Source organism: Trachemys scripta, chromosome 16 (assembly GCF_013100865.1).
Source record: "Trachemys scripta elegans isolate TJP31775 chromosome 16, CAS_Tse_1.0, whole genome shotgun sequence".
NCBI classification, from domain to species: domain Eukaryota; kingdom Metazoa; phylum Chordata; order Testudines; family Emydidae; genus Trachemys; species Trachemys scripta.
The window spans coordinates 27569755-27593000 of NC_048313.1; the positions used below are offsets into that span (position 1 = coordinate 27569755).

General features: G+C 53.9%; 1 protein-coding gene across 2 annotated transcripts; it reads right to left on the reverse strand.

Moving 5' to 3' along the window:
- Window positions 1–34: 34 nt before the first annotated feature.
- LOC117888500 (C-type lectin domain family 17, member A-like) lies at window positions 35–16003 on the reverse strand. Of its 2 annotated transcripts, XM_034791964.1 has the most exons (12): window positions 15876–16003; window positions 14516–14650; window positions 14096–14131; window positions 13627–13680; window positions 11437–11490; window positions 10327–10452; window positions 8173–8235; window positions 4341–4406; window positions 2220–2315; window positions 1572–1723; window positions 437–546; window positions 35–350 (listed from the first exon to the last, which is right to left on the reverse strand). In XM_034791964.1, the coding sequence occupies exons 1-12, from the start codon at window positions 15949–15951 to the stop codon at window positions 218–220; spliced, it is 1101 nt and encodes a 366-aa protein (XP_034647855.1). In that variant the 5' UTR covers window positions 15952–16003; the 3' UTR covers window positions 35–217. The 2 variants fall into 2 exon arrangements, with proteins under 2 accessions (XP_034647855.1, XP_034647856.1); XM_034791965.1 differs by lacking the exon at window positions 13627–13680.
- Between the last annotated feature and the right edge of the window lie 7243 nt (window positions 16004–23246).

Genomic DNA, 23246 nt, shown 5'->3' on the forward strand with positions numbered 1-23246 from the left:
AGGGAAGAGAACTCACATCTGCTGTGCTCCAGCCCCCCACCTCCCCAGGGATTCAGAACAACTCCTAGCCCCCAGAAAGAGCTGTGCGACGGGGAGCATCACCAAGAGAACACAGCTTGGGGTGACTGTCCCATGAGCGATCTGGAGGAGGCAGGGCCTGGTCCCGCTGGTCAGTCCGTGGCTCAGGAAGGGCGTGAGCCGGCGGTTGAGCCAGGTTCTAGCAGAGCCAAGGCTTTTCGCAGATCCAGTAGTCGGTCATGTAGCAGTTTATGTCGTTCCAGCGCCCATCGAGCGTCATGGTGCCGCAGTCCTCGTCGCCGGAGTCATTGGGCTCCCCGCTGCTCCAGAAGCTGTGAAGAAGAGCAAAGCCCCATGGAGAGCACAGCGGGGAGCAAGGGGTGGTGCAGGGGGGCATGGAGCCTTTCACCCCACGTACCTGAGTTTCAGAGGGGAGCCATCCACCCAGAGCCATTGATTTTCCACTTTCTTGTCACTCAGCCCCAGCCAGTACGCCCGGGACTTTGGGCGGTTCTTCACCAAGAACACCTGCAATAGACAAGAACAGAGTAAGGGGGTGAATGAGTGGGGGATAGGCCACATGCTTTGCCAATGCCAGGAAGGATGGCCTGGTGGGCAAGGTGCTGGCCTGGGACTCAGGAGACACAGGTTCAAGTCCCAGCTCTGCTATTGACTCCCTGCATGGCCCTGGTCAAGTCCCTGCATCTCTCTATGCCTCAGTTCCCCCAACTGAATAATAGCTCTGCCCCTGAGGGTGCTAGCAGGATAGCAACATTGAAGAGTGTGATATGCTGGGGGGGGACCTTAAATGCCATAGATGTATCCCCACCTCAAATCCAGCAGGAACTGAGGGCTGTTCCTGGCTGGTGGATAGAATGAGTGGGTGTGGTCTCAGTCCAGCTCTCAATCCAAGCAATAGGAGGCCTGAAGGAGGGGCGTGGGGCCTGAGCTCCTGGGGAGGAAGGGATGGATGCAGGGAGGAAACATGAACTGGCGTTGGGGGAAGATACAGGGGTTCAGGGCAGAGCCACTGAAGGTTTGTCTGGCTGATCGCTTGAAAACATCCCGGCAATGCCCCTCCCAACAGAACTGGCAAAAACTCCATGGGGAGTCCAGCCTGTTCTTACAACCCTCCAGTTCAAACCCTGCCCCTGCTTGTATTTTCCAGTTCTCGCAGGTTTTTGCTGCGGTATTTAAGCTTTTGTTCTGGGTGCTTTTCTGGTGTGCTCAGGCATCAATATTCCTCTGCTGGGAATATTAACCCGGGGTGGCCTCAGCGCTCACGGTGGGTTGGTTAACACGCAGCACGTTGCGTGTGCTGGTTTGCAGAGTGCCGGGCTCCCTTTGGGACCCAAGCCCACATGTGGTTTTGGAAAGAACCTGGTGACCCTTAAAAGAGCCGTGTTTTAAGAGCCAGGCCCAGTCGGTCTCACCTGCTCCCTGGTCCCCTGGGTCCCACCCGCTAGGAATTCCCAGGGTAAACCTGTTGCTGGGTAGCTGTGCGATTCCCTGGCCTGGTCGGGGTACGCCAGGAGGGGGGCAGGCGGCTTTACCTGCTCCTCTTTGGTGTTAATGATCACCAGCTGTGCCCCATAATCCAAACAGAACTGCTTGGCCTCACGCCAGGTTTTGGTAGACTCTGAAAAGTAGTAACAGGTTCTCTGGAACCAGGCCCAGCCCCAGGGGCAATGGCCGCAGACAGAATCTAGGAAGCAAAACCCAGAATAACCCAGTTCAGGGCCAGGCAGGGAATCTGGCAGAGCCAAGAAAAGGACCCAGGAGTCCTGACTCCCAGCCCCCTGTTCTAACCCCATTCCCCTCCAGGGCCTAGGGGCCCGAGTGCAGCCCCAGCCGCGGCGCCAAATGCAATAGCCAGACGGCTCTTTTTAGCATGCCAGAGCGAGCCCTGCTAGCCCCGCTCTGTCGACCCGGGTGCGAGGCTCCCTCCCAGGACGAGTGTAGACATACGGAGAGCGATCCACAGGGGATGGCTGTAGCCAGCAGCCTCGGTGGGCCTGGGGTTGGCTCAAAGAATCCCCCACCCCGCAGGTCCCACTGAGAACAACAGAGAATCCCGCAATGGGAGCTGCCGTGTGCTGAGAGCTCCCTTGAGCATCTGGCCCTGCGGGCCAGCATCTGCTGCCACCTCCCTCTGATTGCAGCCCTAGCGTGGGCCCGGCAGCTGGCACTGTGCTCCTCACCTACTGTTTTCTGTAACGCCGTGATCTGCTCTTGCATTTTACTGTGAGACTCCTTCACAGCGGCCAGCTCCCCAGACACCGAAAGATGGACAGCGTCTGGATTGGTGGAGGAAAGGAGGTTAGCAGCCAAAGCGCAGCATGGTCATCTCAGAGCTTCCTACATGGTCCCCAACGTTGGGCCAATTACAGACGCTACGGGCCCTGCTCGAAGTCTTCTCTGTGATGCCTGGAACCTGGGCCCCTGGCGACAGTCACTCTAACTCACTCTCTGCCTCCTCTGGGAAGCAGGGAATACCCATGGTGCAGCGCACTCCAGCCAAGCCCCTGATCCATCCCTTACACCAGGGGCTGAAAGCCAGGAGGGGGCAGGGCTCTGACGCCAGCTCCACACTAACCTGGGATTCCCCCCTGCCTAGGGCAGGGGCAATTTCCACCCCCTTCACACCACCAGTGTGGCCCAGTGTGACACAGGATCGGTCCCTTTAGGTAGGGTTACCATCCGTTCATATTTCCCCAGACATGTCCGGCTTTTGTGTCTCTAAATAGCCGTCCGAGAGGAATTGGTAAGAAGGTTAAAATGTCCAGGGGCTTTTTCTCCCTCGCCTCCCTCCCGCCCTTCCATGCAGAGTGCGGCTGCTGATTGGGCGGCTGGGCCGATTGACCTGCTCCCATTGGCCTCCAGCAGCCAGAGCCCTCCCCTGCTCCCCCCTCCCTGTCTGCAGCCCTGTGTAACACACAAACCGACCCACCGGGCAGCGTGTTTTGCAAACACGTGGAGCCAGAATGGTAAGGGGAGTCCGGGGGGGCAGTCAGGGAGCGGGGGAGTGTTGGATGGGTCCCCAGCCTCCACCTGCCACCCCCCCCTCTGCGTGTTGTCCCCCCCCCGTGGACCTCCCCTCTCTGCCTGCCTCTCCCTTGTCTGCTTGTACTGTCAGAGCCAGCAGCAACTGCTGTCTGCTGCCCCCGGGTCCTAGCGTCCCCCATCCACTAATGGCAAGACAGGCTTCCCTTATCCTGCCCTTCCACCCTAGCCCTGAGCCTCTCCAACGCCTCAAGCCCCTCAGCCCCAGCCCTCATCCCCCCACACACTAATCCTCTGCTCCATCCCTGAGCCCCCTCCAGCATTATGAACCCCCATCCTCAGACCCACAGCCCTCACCCCTGCATCCCCTCCTATCCCCAAACTCCCTCCCAAACCCCCTCCCTCCTTCCCACACACCCCCTCCTGCCCTCAAACTCCCTCCCAAAGCCTGCACCCCCTCCCTTTGCACCTCCTCCCACCCCCAAACTCCATCCCAGAGCCTGCACCCCTCACCCCCTCCTGCACACCCACCCCCTGCCCCAGCCCAGAACCTGCACCCTGCACCCCTCCTGCACCCTAATCCCCAGCCCAGAACCTGCACCCCAGACCTCATCCCCCACCCAACCCCCCTCCCAAAGCCTTAGGCAGGTGGGGGGGGGGGTTCTGGGCACCACCAAAATTTCTACAACCCTGCCACCCATGCGAGTGGATAAGGGTCAGGGCAGTCAGGGGACAGGTAGTGTTCTAGGGGGGCAGTTAGGGTGGGGGGTTCTCAGCAGGGGGCAGTCAGGGGACAAGAAGCAGGGGGGGTTGGAGTTCTGAGGGGGCATTCAGGGGGTGGGAAGTGGGAGGGAGTGGATTGGGGCGGGGCTAGGGCGGGCTTCTGTGCATCTGGGCTGGCTCCTGCATCGCCCAAGCCAGAGAAAGTCAAAGACCTTCTCTGCATCGTCCCTGCAGTGTTCTGAGAGCCCCAGCTGGGCAGGCCGGGAACAGCCACAGAGCCCTGAGTGGCTACAGACTCTCCATGCCATGGCCACCTGGGTCCAGAGACATGACTTGCTTAGGCTGGAAGCATTTTGGTCTGTGTTTCTACAGGCTGGGGCTCCTTGGAGCAACTGCAAAACACCTAATTACGTACAGCACCTAGCGCACTGGGGTCATGAGCCATGACTGGGCTCCAAGGAGCTACCATAATACACCTAATAAAACACTTGCCCAAGTCCATAGCCCCAGGTGGATACAGAGCCCACAACCCCGACCTCACAGCCCCTCACTCTTACTACTGATGAGAGTCAGAAGCATCTCTGTGATTCTCTCACCTACTGTTTTCTGCAGTGCCGCAACCTCTGCTCGGATCTTCTCCCAATCCGCCAGGTTCTGGGACACTGCAAACAGAAACACACTTGGGATCAGGAAAAGGGAAAGGTCACCACAACCAGGCTGGTGTCCTGAGTGACCATGTGGAGCCCATCTGTAACAGGGTGACAGCTGTACAGGGGAGCCCACCTGTAACGCTAGGGGATGGTCTGTCTCCACGGAGAGGAATAAGTTCGTAATGGAGGGATTTGTTGCTGACTGGCAGCTGGTGCATGGCCGGATCCGTGTGAGTTCCCAATGTGGCCGTTTTCATACTGGGACCCCACATCAGCCAGTCAAGAGCCTGAGGGTGCCTTTCTAATTGCTGGTAACTGAACCCCCATGGCACCGCCCCTGCCACGCCTCTTCTCCAAGGCCCCACCCCCATAACTCGCTCCTCTCCCTCCCTCCCCCGCCCCCTGTCGTTGCTGGATCCTCTCACCTGCAGATAGGAGGCTGCCCCAGATGAGGAGGGGCTGGTGCTGGCTGAGGAGGGTTAATGACCCGGCGCCTCCCCCGACCCTGCCAGGGGCAGCTCTATGTATTTTGCCGCCCCAAGCACAGCAGCCTTCAGCGGCATGCCTGCGGGAGGTCCGCTGGTCCCGCCGCCAAATTGCCGCCGATTTGCCGCATAACCGGGGGACATCCCACAGTCATGCCGCCGAAGGCAGCGTGACTGCCACCCTCGCAGCGACCGGCAGGCCGCCCCAGGCATGCGCTTGCTGCCCTGGTGCCTGGTGCCGCCCCTGCACCCTGCCATAACCAGGCTTTTGGTTTGCCATTTAGGGTTGCCAGGTCCTGAAAACCAGTCACCTGACAACCCTTAATAGCCCCCTGACACAGAAGCCAAAAACCAGATTGTGCAGGTAAAAACCAGACAGGTGGTAACCCTAAATGCCATGGGAATCAGCGTAAGGATTGATTCGCAGCTCCCAGCTACAAATGACCAGCAAATCTACTGCAAATGGGAACAGCTCATGGTATGCTGGCCCTTTAAGAGAGGCTTCAGGTCCAGCTCCGCCCCATTCCTGGTTGCTGCCCGGAGTAGAGGGATTCTGAGAGTTCTAGTCTAGAGAGATTCATGGGAGTTAGAGGCTGGCAAGGTATGCTGGGTAAGGTGCCATGGGGATTGTGATGCATGGCTAGAAAGGGTTAAACAGCCTGCAAAATAAATAACCCTCAAAGACAGGTGGGGAGATACTGTTTGTGTTTTTATGTATTTACAGATGTAAACAGAGTCTGAATAAGCTCTCCCCTGACATCTAGTGGTGAGCTGCGGAAAAAGACTTCAAAAGCTGATCTTGTTTGCATGGACACACCCACCCTGCCTAGGTGCTTGGCATGATGGGATTGCTTGCCCAAATGATCACTTGTGGCTGGTGTTGGCTCCCCAGTCTCCTTGTTATTGGGGCAGGAGTAATAAAGCATTGTTATTCCTGTTGTGTGAACCAAGGGCAGCAGAACTGTACCTAGCACACCCCAATGGAGGGCTTCACCCTCAACGGAATGTCACTCACTAGGCATGGAACATGGGTTCCAGAGCCCAATGAGGTGGGAGAAGGTGGTGACAGATGGCTTTGGTGGGACCCTGGATACTATTTGATCCCTTCTCTTTCCATGATATGCTGCAGAGCTGTAATCATGATTCCTAGGTCTAAGTATTAGACCTTCTTTGAGACAGCATCTCTGTTGTAAGAGACTACCCAGTATGCACCAGCTGTGAGGCTCTCCCACTAGTAGCTCAGGGCTGTGTTAAGTAGGGTGAGAGGGCTGAAGATATCATAATGAGTGACCAGCAGGACAGCTGGTGGAAAGGCATGGTGGGTGGCTGGCAGAGAGGTGTGGCAAGCAGCCAATAGGGTGCCTGGCGGAGAAGTGTAGAGAGGCACAACAAGTGGCCAGCAGGCAGGCTGACAGAGAAGCGTGGCAAGTGGCGAACTGGGAGGCTGGTGGAGTGGCGTGGCCAGCAGGGCAGTTGGCAGAGAGCCATGGCGAGCGGCTAGCAGGGCGGCTGGCAGAGAGGGACAGCAAGCAGGCAGCAGGGAGGCTGGTGGAGTGGCGTGGTCAGCAGGGCAGCTGGTGGAGAGGCGTGCCAAGAGGCCAGCAGAGAAGCTGGTGGAGAAGGTCAGAGCAGAGCCCTGCAGAGGCGTGGAATCGGCTATTGGGGTGATGAGCACGTGCCTGAGCAGTGCAGTATGTAAGGTGCCTTCTTGCCCCACCTCTGCTCCCCCACCTTCCACACAGGGTGGGAGGTGAACTCTGCGGATGAACCTCTGAACTCTGGGGCTGCACTGGCCAAAGACAGCAACTGTGAGTGGGGTACGGAGAAGGGACAGGCACGTTAAAGGGACTTTTGGGTTGCTGGACTTAAGACCCTGAGGGGAAAAGGATACTGCCCAACTTACTTGGGGGTGGGTCTTTTGCTCATGGCTTGTGTTTATGAACCCTAATTGTGGTGTTTTCCCCAATTAATGCTGAGTTAATTCCCTCCTTTTATTAAGATTTAGCTACACTCAGACTCTGTGCTTGCGAGAGGGGAAGTATTGCCTCTTAGAGGCACCCAGGGGGTGATGTGTAATTGTCCAAGGAGTTCGAGTCAGTTTTGTGTTATATTGTTGAAAAGGAACTCCTAGATACTGAACTGGACCCTTGTTGCTGCTGGCAACACCTGGCAGAAGGGTTACACATATGAGGTAATAAAGAAGCTGTTTTATGCTGGGTTGGTCAATCTAAGTATTGGAATATCCACCAACTTTTGGGCGTTTGGCTGCCCCATTCTTTGCAGTTCACCCTAATTGAGTGACCACAGCTGGCTCCGCACTAGGACCCCGGTCACAGGGATACAAACTGAGTCTGATCTCTCTCAGAGTAGCAGGAGTTATGTAGAGGTTTGTGATCAAATGGTGCCGTTGGAGGGAAGGTTATTGCTGGCTTATGGGTGGTGCGTAAGAGAGTCACACGGTTGGGTCTAGGATGGTGAGAATTGGGATACAGAGCTATTTACTACGGCTGATGGCACTCATAGCAGCTAGAGCTGGTTACAGGTTTTCATTTGATTCTTTCAATGAAAATTAGCCTTAAAAAGTAGAAAACTTGGGGAAACACTGAAAATTTTGGCTACTTGAGGTCTGGTGTGAACATGCCCATGTGTCCCTCCCCCTCCGTGCTAGGGGAATCGGTTTGATGGGGAGGAAGGGGAGTCGCTTAGGGCTGTCAGTGACAGATTTTCCAATGCCAGGTGTTCAAAAAGTTATGAATCATGCCCCCCCCCCCCCAATGGTGTCTCTTACTCACCCTCTCCCGTCTGACTGGCCACGGTAGCTCCCCAGTGACACTTTTTTTTGAAAATCAAAACTTTTTGGCTTTGGAAAGTGTGGGTGTGTTTAGTTTCTAAAAAACCTCTGAGAGACAAACACCTTGACGGGAAAACTACTAACACGGAAACAAAAAACCCACCCGTCTGTGTCTTTTGGAAACCCAGTGAGAATTTCAAAACTCAGACTTCACGTTTTTTTGTAAATTACATTAAAAGCCCAACCTCACCGGGTGCTAATTACAGCTATAGCTTTTAGACAGGGGCCTCCTGACCCTGCACTAGATTCTGATCTCCATCACGCCAGTCAATGGGGTTATTCCAGATTTACACGGCTGTAACATATCAGAATCTGGCCTGGGATTGCAGGCTGCTAAACAAATCACTGTAATAAAATGATCAGCTACAGCTCCCCCACCCAGCCAGCATCTATGCTGAGCCAGAGACAAGCATGCAGGTCTAGCTTGGGAGTATTTACTTACCATTAGCTGCCCTCTGGGGAAGGTGGAAATTCAGGTCCTCTGACTCCTGCTGCAGCTGTGGGCCTGGGAGATGAAAAAGAGCAAACAGCAGAGCTGTGATCTGCCGAGGCATCCTTTACACTAGAAACTGCTCCAGCCCCCAATGACTTGGTTACTTCCCAGGCTAGGGGAATCGGTTTGATGGGGAGGAAGGGGAGTTGCTTAGTGCTGTCACTGACAGATTTTCCAATGCCAGGTGTTCAAAAAGTTATGAATCATGCCCCCCCTCCCAAAAAAAACCCTGTTAATCTTTTAAAAATTATTTTGGGAATTCTTGTTTGCCCTCTGGTCTCTTGAGCTATTAGTAATTGTGTGTACAAAGGCAGTGCGTAGGACCAGCCAAGATCGGCGCCCTGTTGGGCTGGGCACTGCACAAACACGGAGTAGACAGTCCCTGCCCTGAAGAGCTAACGATCTAAGTAGCCAAGAGAGACGCAGAGTAGGGGGAAAGGGTCTAATGCACAAGACCCCTTAGGGCAGGGCCGGCTTCAGGCACCAGCTTGTCAAGCAGGTGCTTGGGGCGGCCGCTCCGGAGTGGGGCAGCACATCCAGGTATTCAGCGGCAATTTGGCAGACGGTCCCTCACCTGGGAGCGAAGGACCTCCTGCCGAATTGCCGCCGTAGATCACGATCGCGGCTTTTTTTGTTTGTTTGTTTGTTTTGTTGTTTTGGCTGCGTGGGGCGGCCAAAACCCTGGAGCCGGCCCTGCCTTAGGGATTGTGTTCTCCAGCTATTCCTTTCCCAGCCATGAGGGCTAAGCATTTATTGGTTTGTTTTGAAATGAGCTAAGTGTCTCCCATCATCCCAGGACTCCGGGAGCTGGGGCTTTAAGGAAAAACGCCAAATACAGTGAGGGTTGGCAGCACTGTTAACATCACCCCCTTACTCTTAGGTGAGGATTCCTCACGTTTATAGATCAGGTGCTGAGTGGAGTAAATCCAGAGTTACTCCCTTGCTGTTACAGCCTGGGTGCTGATCCTTTAGGGTCTGGCTCCGCTGAGTGTTTCCCTTGCAGGTTTGGGCTCTTCGATTTGGAGCAAGGACTCATCCTACCCTCTGGGCCGGATTCCAATCACACTCCGGGCACCGCTATTCCACTGATTTCAGCGGAGTGACATCCGCTTTTCATCAGGGCCAGTGAGAGCAGAATCACAGCCTAACACTTTTGGGGTACGAATTCTCGCTCCAGGAGCAAAGCCTCCGCTCCTGAGATGCAGAGTTGCTGGAGATTCATCCCCCACCCCCTTCCGACCTGGTGAAGCCCAAGTCCGGGTGGCCTTGCCTGTGGACAGAGCTTGCTGGAAAATGCCAGACTTGTCCCACAGACTTCTTTACACACACACACACACACACACACACACACACCCTTAATTGTTGACTAAAATTGGTTTGTTTGTTTTTTTAAGTCCTTTTTTCTTCCTATGGTGGAACTCCAAATACTGAAAAACTTTGATTTGGAAATTCTGCCCTGGCACCTCATGGGAGTTGTAGTTTGGATGCCTCATGCCCTTTTCCCCAGTAGGGACTCGTCTCCCCACCCAGACTTCATCTCCCATGATGCACCACCACTGGTCCCCATGATGCACTGCCTGCCCTCTCCAGGAGGGGAGACCATCACACACCACATGAGATGTTAATGGTCCAACCAGGGAGCTTTCCCTAGAGCAGTGACTAGGAGCATGAGGTCTCTCTCTCCCATGATGCACTGCAGTCTCCCCTCTTGGAAAGTGGAGGCAGTGCATCATGGGAATCCCTGGCAGGGGTGCATTCTGGGAGGTGTAGTCCAGTTGAGGAGCCCAGCCCAGAGAGGAGAATGGAGACCTGTGGTAACTGAACTCAGCTCCTTTGAGGCACCATGACAGCATTTCTGAATCACAATATTTCTTCTTTCCAGTGTTTGGGTTTTCTCTCAAAAAGGCAAAAACTGTCTGTGGAAACCGACCCCTTTTTGTGAAATTTTGTTGAATCAAACCCGCAATTTTCTGGCCCAGAGTCTCAATGGGAAATTCCTGAGCAGCCCTGTCCCCGTGAGGAATTGTTCCTGGCACGGCGAGCCCAGCCCGCGTGACCCCACTTGCAGCTGTCCTGACGCACCCGGGACCGCCCCACACTCACGTTTCATGAGGGCCAGGACGAGGAACACGCTGCACATGAGGAAGCAAACCCCCAGCAGGACGTAGGTGATCAGCAGAGACCTTCCAGGGCAGCCTCTCCGTGAGGCAGGTTTAGGGAGGGGAAGATCTAAGGGGAACAGCAGCAGTTAGGTCTCTGAAGGGAGAGGGTATCAGGACGGGGGGAAGCTAAGCAGGGAGGGCTGGGTAGGGCGGATTACAGTGAAGGACTCTCCCTCCAGTGGGTGACTGGGAAATGTCGGCAGGAGGTACTGGTACAAATGGGTTTATGGAAAGGAGAGGTTTACGGGGCATCCCACCAGATAGCCGGGTAACTCCACAGAGAGCACCTCCATTTGGCAAGAGCAAGAAGCCGGACCCCCAGCTCCCTCTGCCCAGCTGTGTCCATACAGGGATCGCTTCTCCCAGCACTTCAATGCAGCCACCTCTGGGGTGGAGTGCTGCGGCCATTGGAGAGTTGTGTAGCATAGGGCCCAGCTGGAAGGAGAGTTCCCTGGGCAGTTGACAGGGCAGGGGGAATCCAGGGAGAGGAAATGGAATTCCCCTGCAATGGGCAGGACACTGGGGTGAGCACCGCGACTCTCCCCAAAACGGCCCCAGGAGCTTTGCTAATTGGCTGTGTTCAGGCGTAATCGTCTGATTGTATGGGGCCTTGCCTAAAAGAGAGCACAGCGCCCCCTATGGCACTGGAGCCAGCACTGACTGCGGGGAGAGAGCCCCCTAGCACTGCACTGTGGCATTGGGTGTCAGTATTGACAGTGAGGGTAGAGCGCCCCCTACTGAGCCCCCTGTCCCACCCCTGCACTGGGTTCAGCACTGACGGGGAGGGAAGAGAGCCCCCAACAGAACCTCCACCCTGCTCCCTGCAGCACAGCGCCCCCTAGTGTCGCATTGGGGGTCAGTTCTGACTGGGAGGGAAGAGAGACCCTTACTGAGCCCCCAACCCAGGAGCAACCTGAATTTTCCTTCACTCTCCCCTGCAAGTCCAGACCCGGCCTGGCTCTGTGCAGCTTCAGGCTCCTGTCACACACACCCTGTGCCCCGAGCCAGGGTAGCATGAGGGCGCCCCCCTGCCCTGGCAGACTCTACTCACCTCCTCCCGGTGGCTGGAAAGCAGCTGCCACGGCTGGGGATGACATGTCCAGCCCTGGGCGTGGGGGACAAAGCGCGTTAAATCTGCCAGCTCTGCTGCAAAGGCCACGAAATCCTACTCTCCATCCTGGCTGCGGAGGGCGCACACAGCCCCTACCTTCCTGGGCTTCACCCTCCCCACCCACCCTGGCTTGCTGCTCTGGGCCACTCTGGGCCCCTACTGGGGTGCTCCTGCTGGGACCCCACATCTCCCCACCAACCAGCGCTCAGCTACCCCAGGAAGCAACTGGGCCCCCAAGGGGTCGACTAGCCGGGATTGATAGCCCCGGGGAACAGACTGGAGGGACGGATCCTGCCCTGGGCAGGGGTGGCAGGTTTGTATAATTTTTGGTGGTTCCCAGAACAGGTCCAAGTCCCGCCCCCCCCACACCCACACCCCTGCCTTGTAAGCCAATATACAGTAACTCCTCACTTAAAGTCATCCCAGTTAATGTTGTTTTGTTGTTTCATTGCTGATCAATGATGAGAGAACATGCTCGTTTAAAGTTGTGCAATGCTCCCTTATAATGTTGTTTGACAGCCACCTGCTTTGTCCACTGCTTGCAGAAAGAGCAGCCCATTGGAGCGCTAGTGGTGGGGGCTTGGAACCAGGGTGGGCTGACAGCCCCCCTATCAGCTCCCCTAAGTTCCCTGTGTGGCTGCCGCCCAGCAGACTATTAGTTTCTGGGCAGTTCAGGTGTCCTTCCCCACACGGCCGTGTGCTGTTCCTGCCCTCTGCCTTGGAGCTGCTCCCCTGAACCTCCTGCTTGCTGTGCGGGGCAAGGAAGAGGATGGGAAGAGGGTCCCCCCATCTCCACAGAACAGGGGGGACACGACAGGGCTCAGAATGGAGGGAGCTTGCTGGCAGCAGCTGCTGTCTCAAAGTCTCTCACACACAGGGTGTGTGTCTCTGTCTCTCTCTGCCGTGCCTCGCCCCCCATTTGTGCTGCCTTGTAGAGTGTGAGCTGTATTAACAACAGTGTTGTTAACCCTTGAGGGCTCAGCCGAGTGCTAGTTCATCATTTAGCAGTAAGGCATTCCCTGGGAAATATCCCACCCTCTGACTCCACCACCTCAACCAAGTTTCACAATCATCATCGCTGTGTACAGTATTAAATTGTTTGTTTAAAACTTATACTGTGTGTGTGTGTGTTTGTATATATATATATATTAATTATAGTCTTCTCTCTGGCAAAAAAAAAATTCCCTGGAACCTAATGCATTAATTCTTATGGGGAAAGTGGGTTCACTTAACATTGTTTCACTTAAAGTAGCATTTTTCAGGAACATAACTACAATGTTAAGTGAGGAGTTACTGTATATTTTTTAAAATAATGAAAAATGTGAGGGCTCTGGGGTGGGGCTGGTGGTGAGGGGTTTGGGGTGTGGGAGGGGCTCAGGCAGAGGGCTGGGGTGCAGGGGTGAGAGCCGTGGATGATGGGTTTGGGGTGTGGGAGGGGGCTCAGGGCTGGAGCAGAGGGTTGGGGTGCAGGGGGTGAGGGCTCTGGGGTGGGGCTGGGGATGAGTTTGGGGTGCAGACAGCTTCCCCAGGGCAAGGGCCAGAGAGGAGGATTCCCCCCAGCCCTCTCCCTGCTGGCAGCAGTGAGCTCCGGGGGAGGGGCCCGCCCCCACTTTCCCCCTGCACCACACTCCCCTCACACCACTGTCACTGCCCATGCTCCCAGGGCCCCTCTCAGGTACAGGAAGCCCCCTCACCTCCCCTCTGGTGGGTGCTGCGGGGGGGGGCTCCCATCACATGTGCACCTCCTCCCCTACTGCTGCCCCTCACTGTAGACTCACTGGGGTTGGGGGTGGGGCTGCCCCTTGCCCTGCGTGGGGCAGGAGCAGTGACTGCAGGCAGGGGGCCCCCTGTGCTGGTGGAGGGTCCCGCTGGAAAATGAAAGGGTCTGAGGCAGAAGGGCAGGGTCAGGGGCAGCAAGTGGGGGACACTCGGGGGAGGCACGCGGGGGCGGCAGGCAGGGCTGGGAGAGAGACCCGGCCCCAAACATTGGTGGAGCCAGGCCCCGGGCCCTGAATATTGCTGGAGCCCGGGCACAACAGGCCCATACAACTTGCTGCCCCTGGCCCTGGGCCGGGGTGGGGAGAGCAGGGGGCGTTCTGCCGCAAGCCGAGCAGAGCTCCGAGTCCTCACCGAACTTGGAAGGCCTAAGGACCGGGTCCCCCGAGATCACTGAAATGGCCAGGTCTGAAAGGAAACAGGAGGGATTATATCGTGCGAGCTCCCAGTGCAGGGATGGGGGTTTGTGTGCGGGAGGGGCAGCCCTGAACTCTGGGGTGGAGGATGTTCCTTCCAGTGCCGTAGTGAGAAACGGGGGGTGGTGGGGGCAGGGAGGTAAAGCCTGTGTTGCCCTGGAAATGGGGGGCTGCACAGCTGGGAGGTGTCAAAGCAGCTCGGGTATGTAGCACTGCCCCCTGCTGGCTGGGACATGTCACAGCTGCGTTAGACCAGCAGTCGTCGGAACAGAAGGTCACGAGTTCTGTTCCCCGATGCTGCCCGTACGTGACGAGCTCTCAGCTGCGTGGACCAGCAGCTGGACGGGGGGGCTGCTCTGTACCCAGGCCTCACTTGCTCCCCAGCAAAAAGCTGGAACATTTCTCACCAGTTTTGGGGGGTCTGCCTGGTGTCGCTGCCGGACCTGGAGAGGAGAGAGAAGGGTGAGTCTGGCTGGTGGCGCCTAACAGAGACGGGCGCCTGAATCTCTGTGTCTGTGGGCAGGGCAGTACCCAGGGGTCAGGAACTGAATCCACCTGCCCGCACGTGAGCCACAGGCCCGGACATCCCCTCCATGTAACCAGCCTCCTCGTTCTGTGCTACCACCACCCACTGTGGGCTTGCCCAGCCATTCCCAGCCAGGCCAGTTTGTGAGCAGCCAAGCCAGGCCCAGATTCACCAGCTCCCATGGACCCAAAGGTGCCTCAGAGCTGGATGCTGAGTTCTGCGCTGACACCCCCTCCCCAGCCTCTGAGCAGTGGGGCAGGAGTGATCCCTGCGGAGCGGGGCAGCTGGGGCTCCCTGGTACCTGCTCCTCCTTTGTCCTTCCGGTTCGGTGCGGCCGCCTTCGCCTTCTTCCCGCGCGGCAGGGGCGGGGGCTTGGGACAGTCCTCCAGGGACACGTTCTCGTAGTCATCGTCATTGTCAGACTCAGCAGCCACACCTGGAGATTACAGAGCCACTCAGTCTCACCGGGACAGGCTGGGCCAGCATGGCGGGAACGGGAGATCTCCACAGGAGGGAGCTAGCCATGGGAAGAGAGGCTGGCTGGTCACAAACCCTCCCTTGGGTGGGAAGGAAGAGGGAGGGTGGGGGCTCTTTTTGGGCAGCAGACAAGCTGGCTCAGCCGGAGGAGGGGGCTGCTTCACCAGGGTGGGAGCATGCTCACACACACACTGATACAGTCTCTTGACTCTCCCTTTCATCCCAAGGCACTTCATGGGCTCTGGGTGTATTTCTATTGATCTATCACCTCACTCATGCCTGAGATGCAGCCACCTCTGGGGTGGGACACAGGGCTGTTTATACAAGTTCCTCTCACCCAGCGCAGAGATGCTGCTGCCTCTGGGGCGTGGCATAGAGGCTGTTTATACAGGGATCCTTCAGCCTGAGATGCAGCCAGCTCTGGGGTGGGGTGTAGGGCTGTTTACACATGGAGATCCTTCATCCAGCACTGAGATGCAGCCACCTCTGGGGTGGGACACAAGCTGTTTATACAAGGTTCTCTCACCCAGAGCTGAGATGATGCTGCCTCTGGGGAGTGGCATAGAGACTTAATACAGGGATCCTTCATCCAGCACTGGGATGCAGCCACGTCTGGGGTGGGACTCAGGGGCTGTTCACACAGGGATTCTTCACCCAGCACTGAGATGCAGCCATCTCTGGGGTGGGGGCACTGGGGGCTATTTAACAGCTATGCAGGGTGGGAAGGACAAATCCAGTTCTCAGTTGAAACCACAATGGGGCTTTGGGGGGACAGTCAGAATTGCCTGGGCTGGAATTTGGCCAGAACACAATGGGTAACACCCTGACTCTTATGGAAGAGGCCAGAGGATCTTTAACAACCACACGTGGTCAAAACTTTGAGTGTACAACTTGTGGGAAAGGCAGCCCTGCGCCCTCTAACACCATGCTGGGGCATTGGGGCCAGCCCTGACGGGGTGGGCAAGCACCCACCCTGCAACACAGCATCACCTAGCACTATGCCAGGACATTGGGGTAGCACAGACTAGCAAGGGAGAGAGCCCCAACTAATTTCCCCACCATGCTCCTGGCAGCAGCCTGGGTTTTCCTCTGAGGCCTCCCATCCGAGTAGCTAAGATCCGTCAAGCTGACAGCCCCTGGAAGGCCTGGTAGCCAGTCCCCCACTCAGATCACTGGCCATTTACCTCTGCGCTCCGCCGGCTTCTTGCCCTTTGACTGCAAATGACCCATCCAGTTCCCGTAGTCGGTCAGGTGAGCCATGCCGATCCGCCGCGGACGGACTCGAAGGACGTCTAAGGGAACCAGCGACAGCCTGGCTCTGTCAGGAGCTCTGTGATTTTCGCATGCATGTAACTTCCTTCCTCCCCCAGCCCCACCACGGGTCACTGCCCATGTTACCATACGTACCACGCCCGACTCCCAGCTGTGGGCTCGGTTAGCAGAAGAGGAACCCAGCCCACAGCCTTGCCCTTTAGGTGCCAGAAAACAGAGTGACTGAAGGGGAGTCCCACTCTGTGATGCTTGGGCTGCAGGGATTTCTTATATGGCCGCTGTTGTCCTCTTTGTCATCTTCTACCAAGTGGGATCCAGTCAAAGGCTCGTCTAAGAACACATTTCTTTGGCATCCATGCAACAGGCCCAAACCACGTCAGCCTTCTTCCTCAAATCATTGGCTTTACGGCTGTTGGCCAGGCCTTTGTGACACATCAACGTTTGTTACTTTTTCCAGCCTGTGGATGCCAACTATTCTCTGCAAGCGTCTCTGCTGGAATGTGTTGTTTCCTACTGGGGGCATCCCATATTTCCCAAGTGCCAGAGGCATATCCCACTGTGGATATCACAGCAATATTGTACATCTTCATCTCGGGTCTTGGGTCAATCTCCTTATTTTCCCATATATTTGCCAGTCTCAGAACAGCTCCGCTTCCCTTTCTAGATGTTACTTCCACCTCCTTGGCCATCAACACTGATTTTGCTTCCAAGATATACAAACTTGGTAGCCATGTCATATTCTTCACTGTCAATCACAGATGCCCCATCATTGCTGGTTCCTCTTTCAACTAACACAACTTTTGTTTTCTTTCGGCTAATTCTTAATCCTACTTTGGCGGCCTCATGTTTGACTTTGGTGAGGATCTATTCCAGGAGTAAGCAACGCGCGAGCTGATTTTCAGTGGCACTCACACTGCCTGGGTCCTGGCCACCGGTCCGGGGAGCTCTGCATTTTAATTTAATTTTAAATGAAGCTTCTTAAACATTTTAAAATCCTTATTTACTTTACATACAACAATAGTTTAGTTATATATTATAGACTTGTAGAAAGAGACCTTCTAAAAACATTAAAATGTATTGCTGGCACACGAAACCTTAAATTAGAGTGAATAAATGAAGACTCAACACACCACTTCTGAAAGGTTGCCGAACCCTGATCTATTCTATAGCGTCATCATCTGTGTCCAATGGAACAAAATCGAGATCTTGAAGTTTTCCTCTGCTTGACATAACTCCTGTAGCTTCCTTTGATGCTGCGTTTCACTTTCGCATCACGTAATCTATCATCACGCAGAAAAGAAGGGGTGAAGAGATGCGACCGTGCTGCGTTCCAGCTATGATAATCAGCTCAGTCTCCCCACTTTCTGTCCTTACATAGCATTTTATCCTTTGTACAGCACCGTAACTAGTGATACTATCTTTCTAGGAAGCCATATTGTTGCAAGATCTTCCATTGCAACTCTGTATGAATGCAGTCAAAAATGTTGATGCACTCTATGAAACTCAAGACTAATTTTCTCTGCCAAGCAAGCCCTTTCTAAATTGTTTCATGGCAAATCTTTGGGCTCTAAAACCTGCACTCTCATTACAGTTTTTCATATATGACCAATTTCATTTTGTCCAACAGTACACTACCAAACACTTTTCCAAGTACTGAAAATAATGATATTTCTGGCCAGTTATCACACACCAAGTAAAACTATTTCCCCCCTACAGTTCCTCACATCTTCTTGTCAATTGCTGGAAATGGGCCATTTTCATTACCACTACAAACAGTTTTTTTTCTTTCCTGCTGATAATAGCTCATCTTAACTGATCACTCTCCTTATAATGTGTATAGTAACACCCGTTGTTTCATGTTCTCTTTGTGTGTGTGTGTATATATATATATACACACACACACACACACACAAAGATTATATATATATACACAAATATATATATATCTTCCTACTGTATTTTCCACTGCATGCATCTGATGAAGTGGGCTGTAGCCCACGAAAGCTTATGCTCAAGTAAATGTGTTAGTCTCTAAGGTGCCACAAGTACTCCTCGTTCGTTTTGCGGATACAGACTAACACGGCTGCTACTCTGAAACACACCAAGTAGTTGCCTTTCTTTGGTAATTTACAGATCACACCTTTCTTCCAGTCCTCTGGGTAAAATTCTTTCTCCCAAACTATATTACAAAGCTTCAAATATTACCACATCCTCACCGGCTTTGAGTTTTAAAGGTTCCTCTCTGAGAGCCCCTGGCAGGTGCCAAACACACCCACAAGGACCAGAATAGAAACCACACCAGCTGCAGCCACCATGCTCCAGTGGAGGGGAGACCCTGGTTTGCGTAAACGCCTGTTTGCAAAACAAGTGCAGCTCACTGGAAGCCAGGCCTGAGGTGTGGGCATTGGGATATTCTCAGCAGGATTGGGGTGCGGGGGGGGGGAGGGGATGCAAACTGGTAAAAGGCCTGTAGCCACCCCCATCTTGGACTGAGAGCTCATCAGATCCCACAATGCTGGGTCTAAAGATCTACAATCTCCCAGGGACAGGCGAGGTGCTGGGAGGGGGGCAACACAGATGACTTAATGGGGGTGAGGTTCTGTCTAGTGAACCCAGATGCCAATGCTGAAGCGTGGCACTAGAGGGCGCTGTGTGGTAACCACAGTAATGGATCCGAGATGGCTGCATTTCAATGCACGAAGAGGCATTTTTCCCACAAACAGTGCCCAGCCCAAAACCCCACAGTGCTAGAACCCATATGTTATTTATTAGCTGTATTACGATAGCGCCCAGGGCCCTGTAGTTCTAGGCCCTGTATGTTATTTATTAGGTGTGTTACAGTAGCGCCCAGGGCCCCATTGTGCTAAGTGCTGTACATTAGTTATTAGGTTGTGACATTTCCCTGGTGTTATCTGGACCGGTGATCTGCTAGGTCACTCCAATCCTCAACTCTGGGAGCCAGCCTTACCCTGCTCTGCTGTGAGAACCCCCATTCCCAGGCTGTTCACGCACAGTCTCTGGCCTGTAAGTTGCTCCCAGCTACATGAGTGAGCACTTTTGGCCAGCCGCATGGCACTAGCCAGCATCTCCAGTCCCAGATACAACCCTAGGAACCTCCCTCTTGCAGTGTCCAGTTATGCTCGCTGGACGCTGGAAGCTCATATGAGTTCATCAATTTAACAAAGAAATTGATATATACCAGGCTTGTTATCCCCAGGGGAATCTCTGACACGCTTCAAACCAAACATCCTGCTTCAAGTACATAAGAACGGCCAGACTGGGTCAGACCAAAGGTCCATCAAGCCCAGTATCCTGTCTTCTGACAGTGACCAATGGCAGGTGCCCCAAAGGGAATGGACAGGTTATCATCAAGTGATCCATGCCCTGTCACCCAATCCCAGCTTCTGACAAACAGAGGCTAGGGACACCATTCCTGCCCATCCTGGCTAATAGCCATTGATGGACCTATCCTCCATGAATCTATCTAGCTCCCTTTTGAACCCCGTTATAGTACTGGCCTTCACAACATCCTCTGGCAAGGAGTTCCAGAGGTTGACAGTGCGTTGCGTGAAAAAATACTTTCTTGTGTTTGTTTTAAACCTGCTATCTATTAATTTCATTTGGTGGCCCCTAGTTCTTGTATTATGAGAAGGTGTAAATAACACTTCCTTATTTACTTTCTCTATACCACTCATGATTTTATAGACCTCTATCATATCCTTTCTTAGTTGCCACTTTTCCAAGCTGAAAAGTCCCAGTCTTATTAATCTTTCATCATACGGAAGTCATTCCATACCCCTAATCATTTTTGTTGCCCTTTTCTGTACCTTTTCCAATTCCAATATATCTTTTTTGAGATGGGGTGACCACATCTGCATGCCGTATTCAAGATGTAGGCATACCACGGATTTATATAGAGGCAATATGATATTTTCTGTCTTATTATCCATCCCTTTCTTAATGATTCGCAACACTCTGTTCGTTCTGGCAAGGGAAGTGTAAAAATATAATTAGGAAGTCCAAAAAAGAATTTGAAGAACAGCTGGCCAAAAAATAACACCAATTTTTTTTAAAAGTACATCAGAAGCAGGAAGCTGCTAACCCACCAGTGGAGCCCCTGGCTGATTGAGATGCTAAAGGAGCACTCAAGGATGATAAGGCCATTGCGGAGAAACTAAATGAATTCTTTGCGTCGGTCTTCACTGCAGAGAATGCGAGGGAGATTTGGTCTGACCCAATATTGCCATCTTATGTTATGTAGAGTTTATGCTCCTTTCTATTGTCCTCACTAGGATTTAACTTCCACTTTTTAAAGGTTACCTTTTTGCCTCTAATTGGTTTTTTTTTTTTTTTATGTTCAGCCACGGTGGCACTTTTTTGGTCCTCTGTAACGATGCTGGTTCTGGTGGGACCCAACTGAGAGTGCCAATTCAGGACAAATTGCTCAAACAGGGCAGTTACAGCCCAGGGCTGGGGTTTTTCCACCTCTAAGGCAAACCAAACCAGCCAGACAGAGAGAACTTTGGTCTCACCCCACTGGCTAACCACAAGTCACCCAAGAAATTCCCTTAGACACTCCAATTTCCCAGTATCACCACCAGTGCCACTCGTTATGGGAGTGAATTGTTATGAGAACCAACACCCCAGTAAAAGAAAAAAGGTTCTCCCAATCCCAAAGGGCCAAGCCCCAGACCCAGGTCAATATACAAATCAGATCTTACCCACAAATCACGCTGTTGCCAATCCTTTAGAATCTAAAAGCTAAAGGTTTATTCATAAAAGGAAAAAGATAGAGATGAGAGCTAGAATTGGTTAAATGGAATCAATTACATACAGTAATGGCAAAGTTCTTGGTTCAGACTTGCAGCAGTGATGGAATAAACTAGGTTCTAATCAAGTCTCTGGAACATCCCCAGCTGGGATGGGTCATTCAGTCCTTTGTTCAGAGCTTCAGTTTGTAGCAAAGTCCCTCCAGAGGTTAGAAGCAGGATTGAAGACAAGATGGCGATGAGGCATCAGCCTTTTATAGTCTCTTGCCATGTGGTCTTTGCTTTCCTGCATCTATGCTCTAGTGTCTGCTTGGCGCTCCAGGATGCTGATGAGCCTTTCAGTGCTTTGCTGCCGGTGCGTGGTGCTTTGCCGCCGGTGCACTGCGTTTTCCTGGCGGATCCTGCTTTCTCTCTCCCTCCAGTCCTGTGCTTTCTCATTCTCTTTAATAGATTGCCGCATCACTTCTTGCAGCATGTCTTCTTTGCTTTTTCGCGGTCTCTTCCTGAGTCTTTGCAGTCTCTGAGCAGGCGATAAGAGGGACGGCTGAGGTCTCAAGGTTGATGCAGCTGTATAGGCAAAATGCAACATTTAACAGAGGCAGCACTGTTTATACCAGACAGAGTAATGATTCCCCCTGCACTTAAGGAGTAGAAAACACACAGGGTCTACACAATAGCATAATTTTCCCGTCTGAAACAGAGCACACATATCCCACGGGAGCCTCAAAATGGTGAGTAAGGGGGACTGATTGTTTCAGGGCTGCACTGTCCTCTAGGTTTCTGTGCCTTGGGGAGAGTCAACCGCTTCAGGGGGCACCTACACTGAACACTGTCCCAACATTTTCCACAGGAGTTTGTCCTGGACGATATCTCGCTGCTGAGGGTGACCTGGGAAGCAAGGGAGGGCCTCTCCCAAAGAGCCCGCACCGAAAAAATTCCTTCCTGAAAAAAAAAAACGCTTACCAGGAACCTGTTCTTCTGTTTGTCCTCCACCAAGTACCGGCCGCTGCGACTGGCTACTTTCCTCCTGGCTCGAGAAGAGCTCCTGGCTGCATGGCTCCAGGGATTCCGGGGTGTCTCTATCCGGCCCACCACCATCACTCCTGTTTTCTTCCTCCTCTTCCTCCTCCCCCCTCCACCGGCTCTGAAGTGTCCATGGTGGTGCTCGGAGTGGAGGTGGGGTTAACCCCAAGTATCGCATCCAGCTCTTTGTAGAATCGGCAGGTCGTGGGGGGAGCACCCAAGCGGCCGTTTGCGTCGCGGACTTTGCGGTAGGCACTCCGCAGTTCCTTGACTTTAATCCTGCACTGCAGGGCGTCCCAGTCATGGCCCCTTTGATACCTTCCCAAAGGTATCGTAATTCCTATGGCTGGAGCGCAGCTGGGACTGGACAACTTCCTCCCCCCAAACACTGTTGAGGTCCAGCAACTCGCCATTGCTCCGTGCTGGGGCTCGCTTGGCGCGTGGCGGCATGGTCACCTGGAAAGATTCGCTGATAGCACTCCACGCCACGCCGGGCTGAGCAAACAGGAAGGGGATTTTTAAATTCCTGGGGAATGTAAAGGTTCGGTCACATGGTTGGTTACCTGAGGCCAGGGCAGTAGAGTTTGAACTGATGACCAGAGTGGCTAGAACAGGCATTGTGGGATACTGCCGAATAATTCTGGAGGCCATTGACAGCACATTGGGCGGCCACACTGGTGCCGCGGCGCTGCACTCGCTATTCCTCTCGGAGACGTGGAGTACATGCAGCGCTGCAACTACGGAGATACAGCGCTGCAAATGCCTTGCCAGTGTGGACGGGGCGTGAGTTTCAGCACTGGGGGCGGCTTTACAGCGCTGCAACTCGCAAGTGTAGCCAAGGCTAGAGCGTTAAAGACAGGAACGCTTCTGTTAGCTGCTTTCAAATAAACCTGCAGCTTTGGGGCAAGTAATTCAGACCCTGGGTCTTTGTTGGAGCAGACGGGAGTGTCAGGTGTCAAGAAACGTTGTCTCTGCAGCCCATCCTGGAGCGACATGTACCCAGCCAATCGGGGGCTAGCTGACATTTATTAGGTGTATTACAGTATGGCCCTGTTGTGCTAGGCGCTGTACCTTATTTATTAGGTGCCCTGCAGTAGTGCTAGGCGCTGTACAGACACAGACAACGAGGGGTCCCAGCAAGGCCTGGGGTGGGGCTGCAGACCAGGCCCCCTTGGGCCTCACCCACCACGAGGCCCATGTCTTACCCCAGGAGCTGCGGCAGCCAATAGGATTGTGACATGCAAATTTCCCCCAGCAGAAGGGTGGTGATTGGCTGATGTGCCCCTGTTCCTGGAGCGCGGGAACACACCCTCCGGGGGACGCAGGCGCAGGGAGGGAGAGGCAGGAGCAGAGAGCCCACGGGGAAAGGGGCGGGGCGAACAGAGGCCCCGCCCCCACGATGACATAGGCAGGAGGATTGCTGGTTTCTGGCCTATCTAGGAACTGCCCCGTGAGCTCTATGGTCCTGCGGGGCGGAGCCAGCCCTTCACA

What these genes read in the sequence shown, in the direction of transcription:
- LOC117888500 (XM_034791964.1), bottom strand. Translation starts at nt 15,951, where the DNA reads ATGGCTCACCTGACCGACTACGGGAACTGGATGGGTCATTTGCAGTCA. An exon ending in CGTCCTGGCCCTCATGAAAC is followed by an intron (nt 8,236 to 10,326) that starts GTGAGTGTGGGG and finishes TTCATCTCCCAG; the next exon opens with GCCCACAGCTGCAGCAGGAG. An exon ending in TCCCCAGAGGGCAGCTAATG is followed by an intron (nt 4,407 to 8,172) that starts GTAAGTAAATAC and finishes TTCTGTTTGCAG; the next exon opens with TGTCCCAGAACCTGGCGGAT.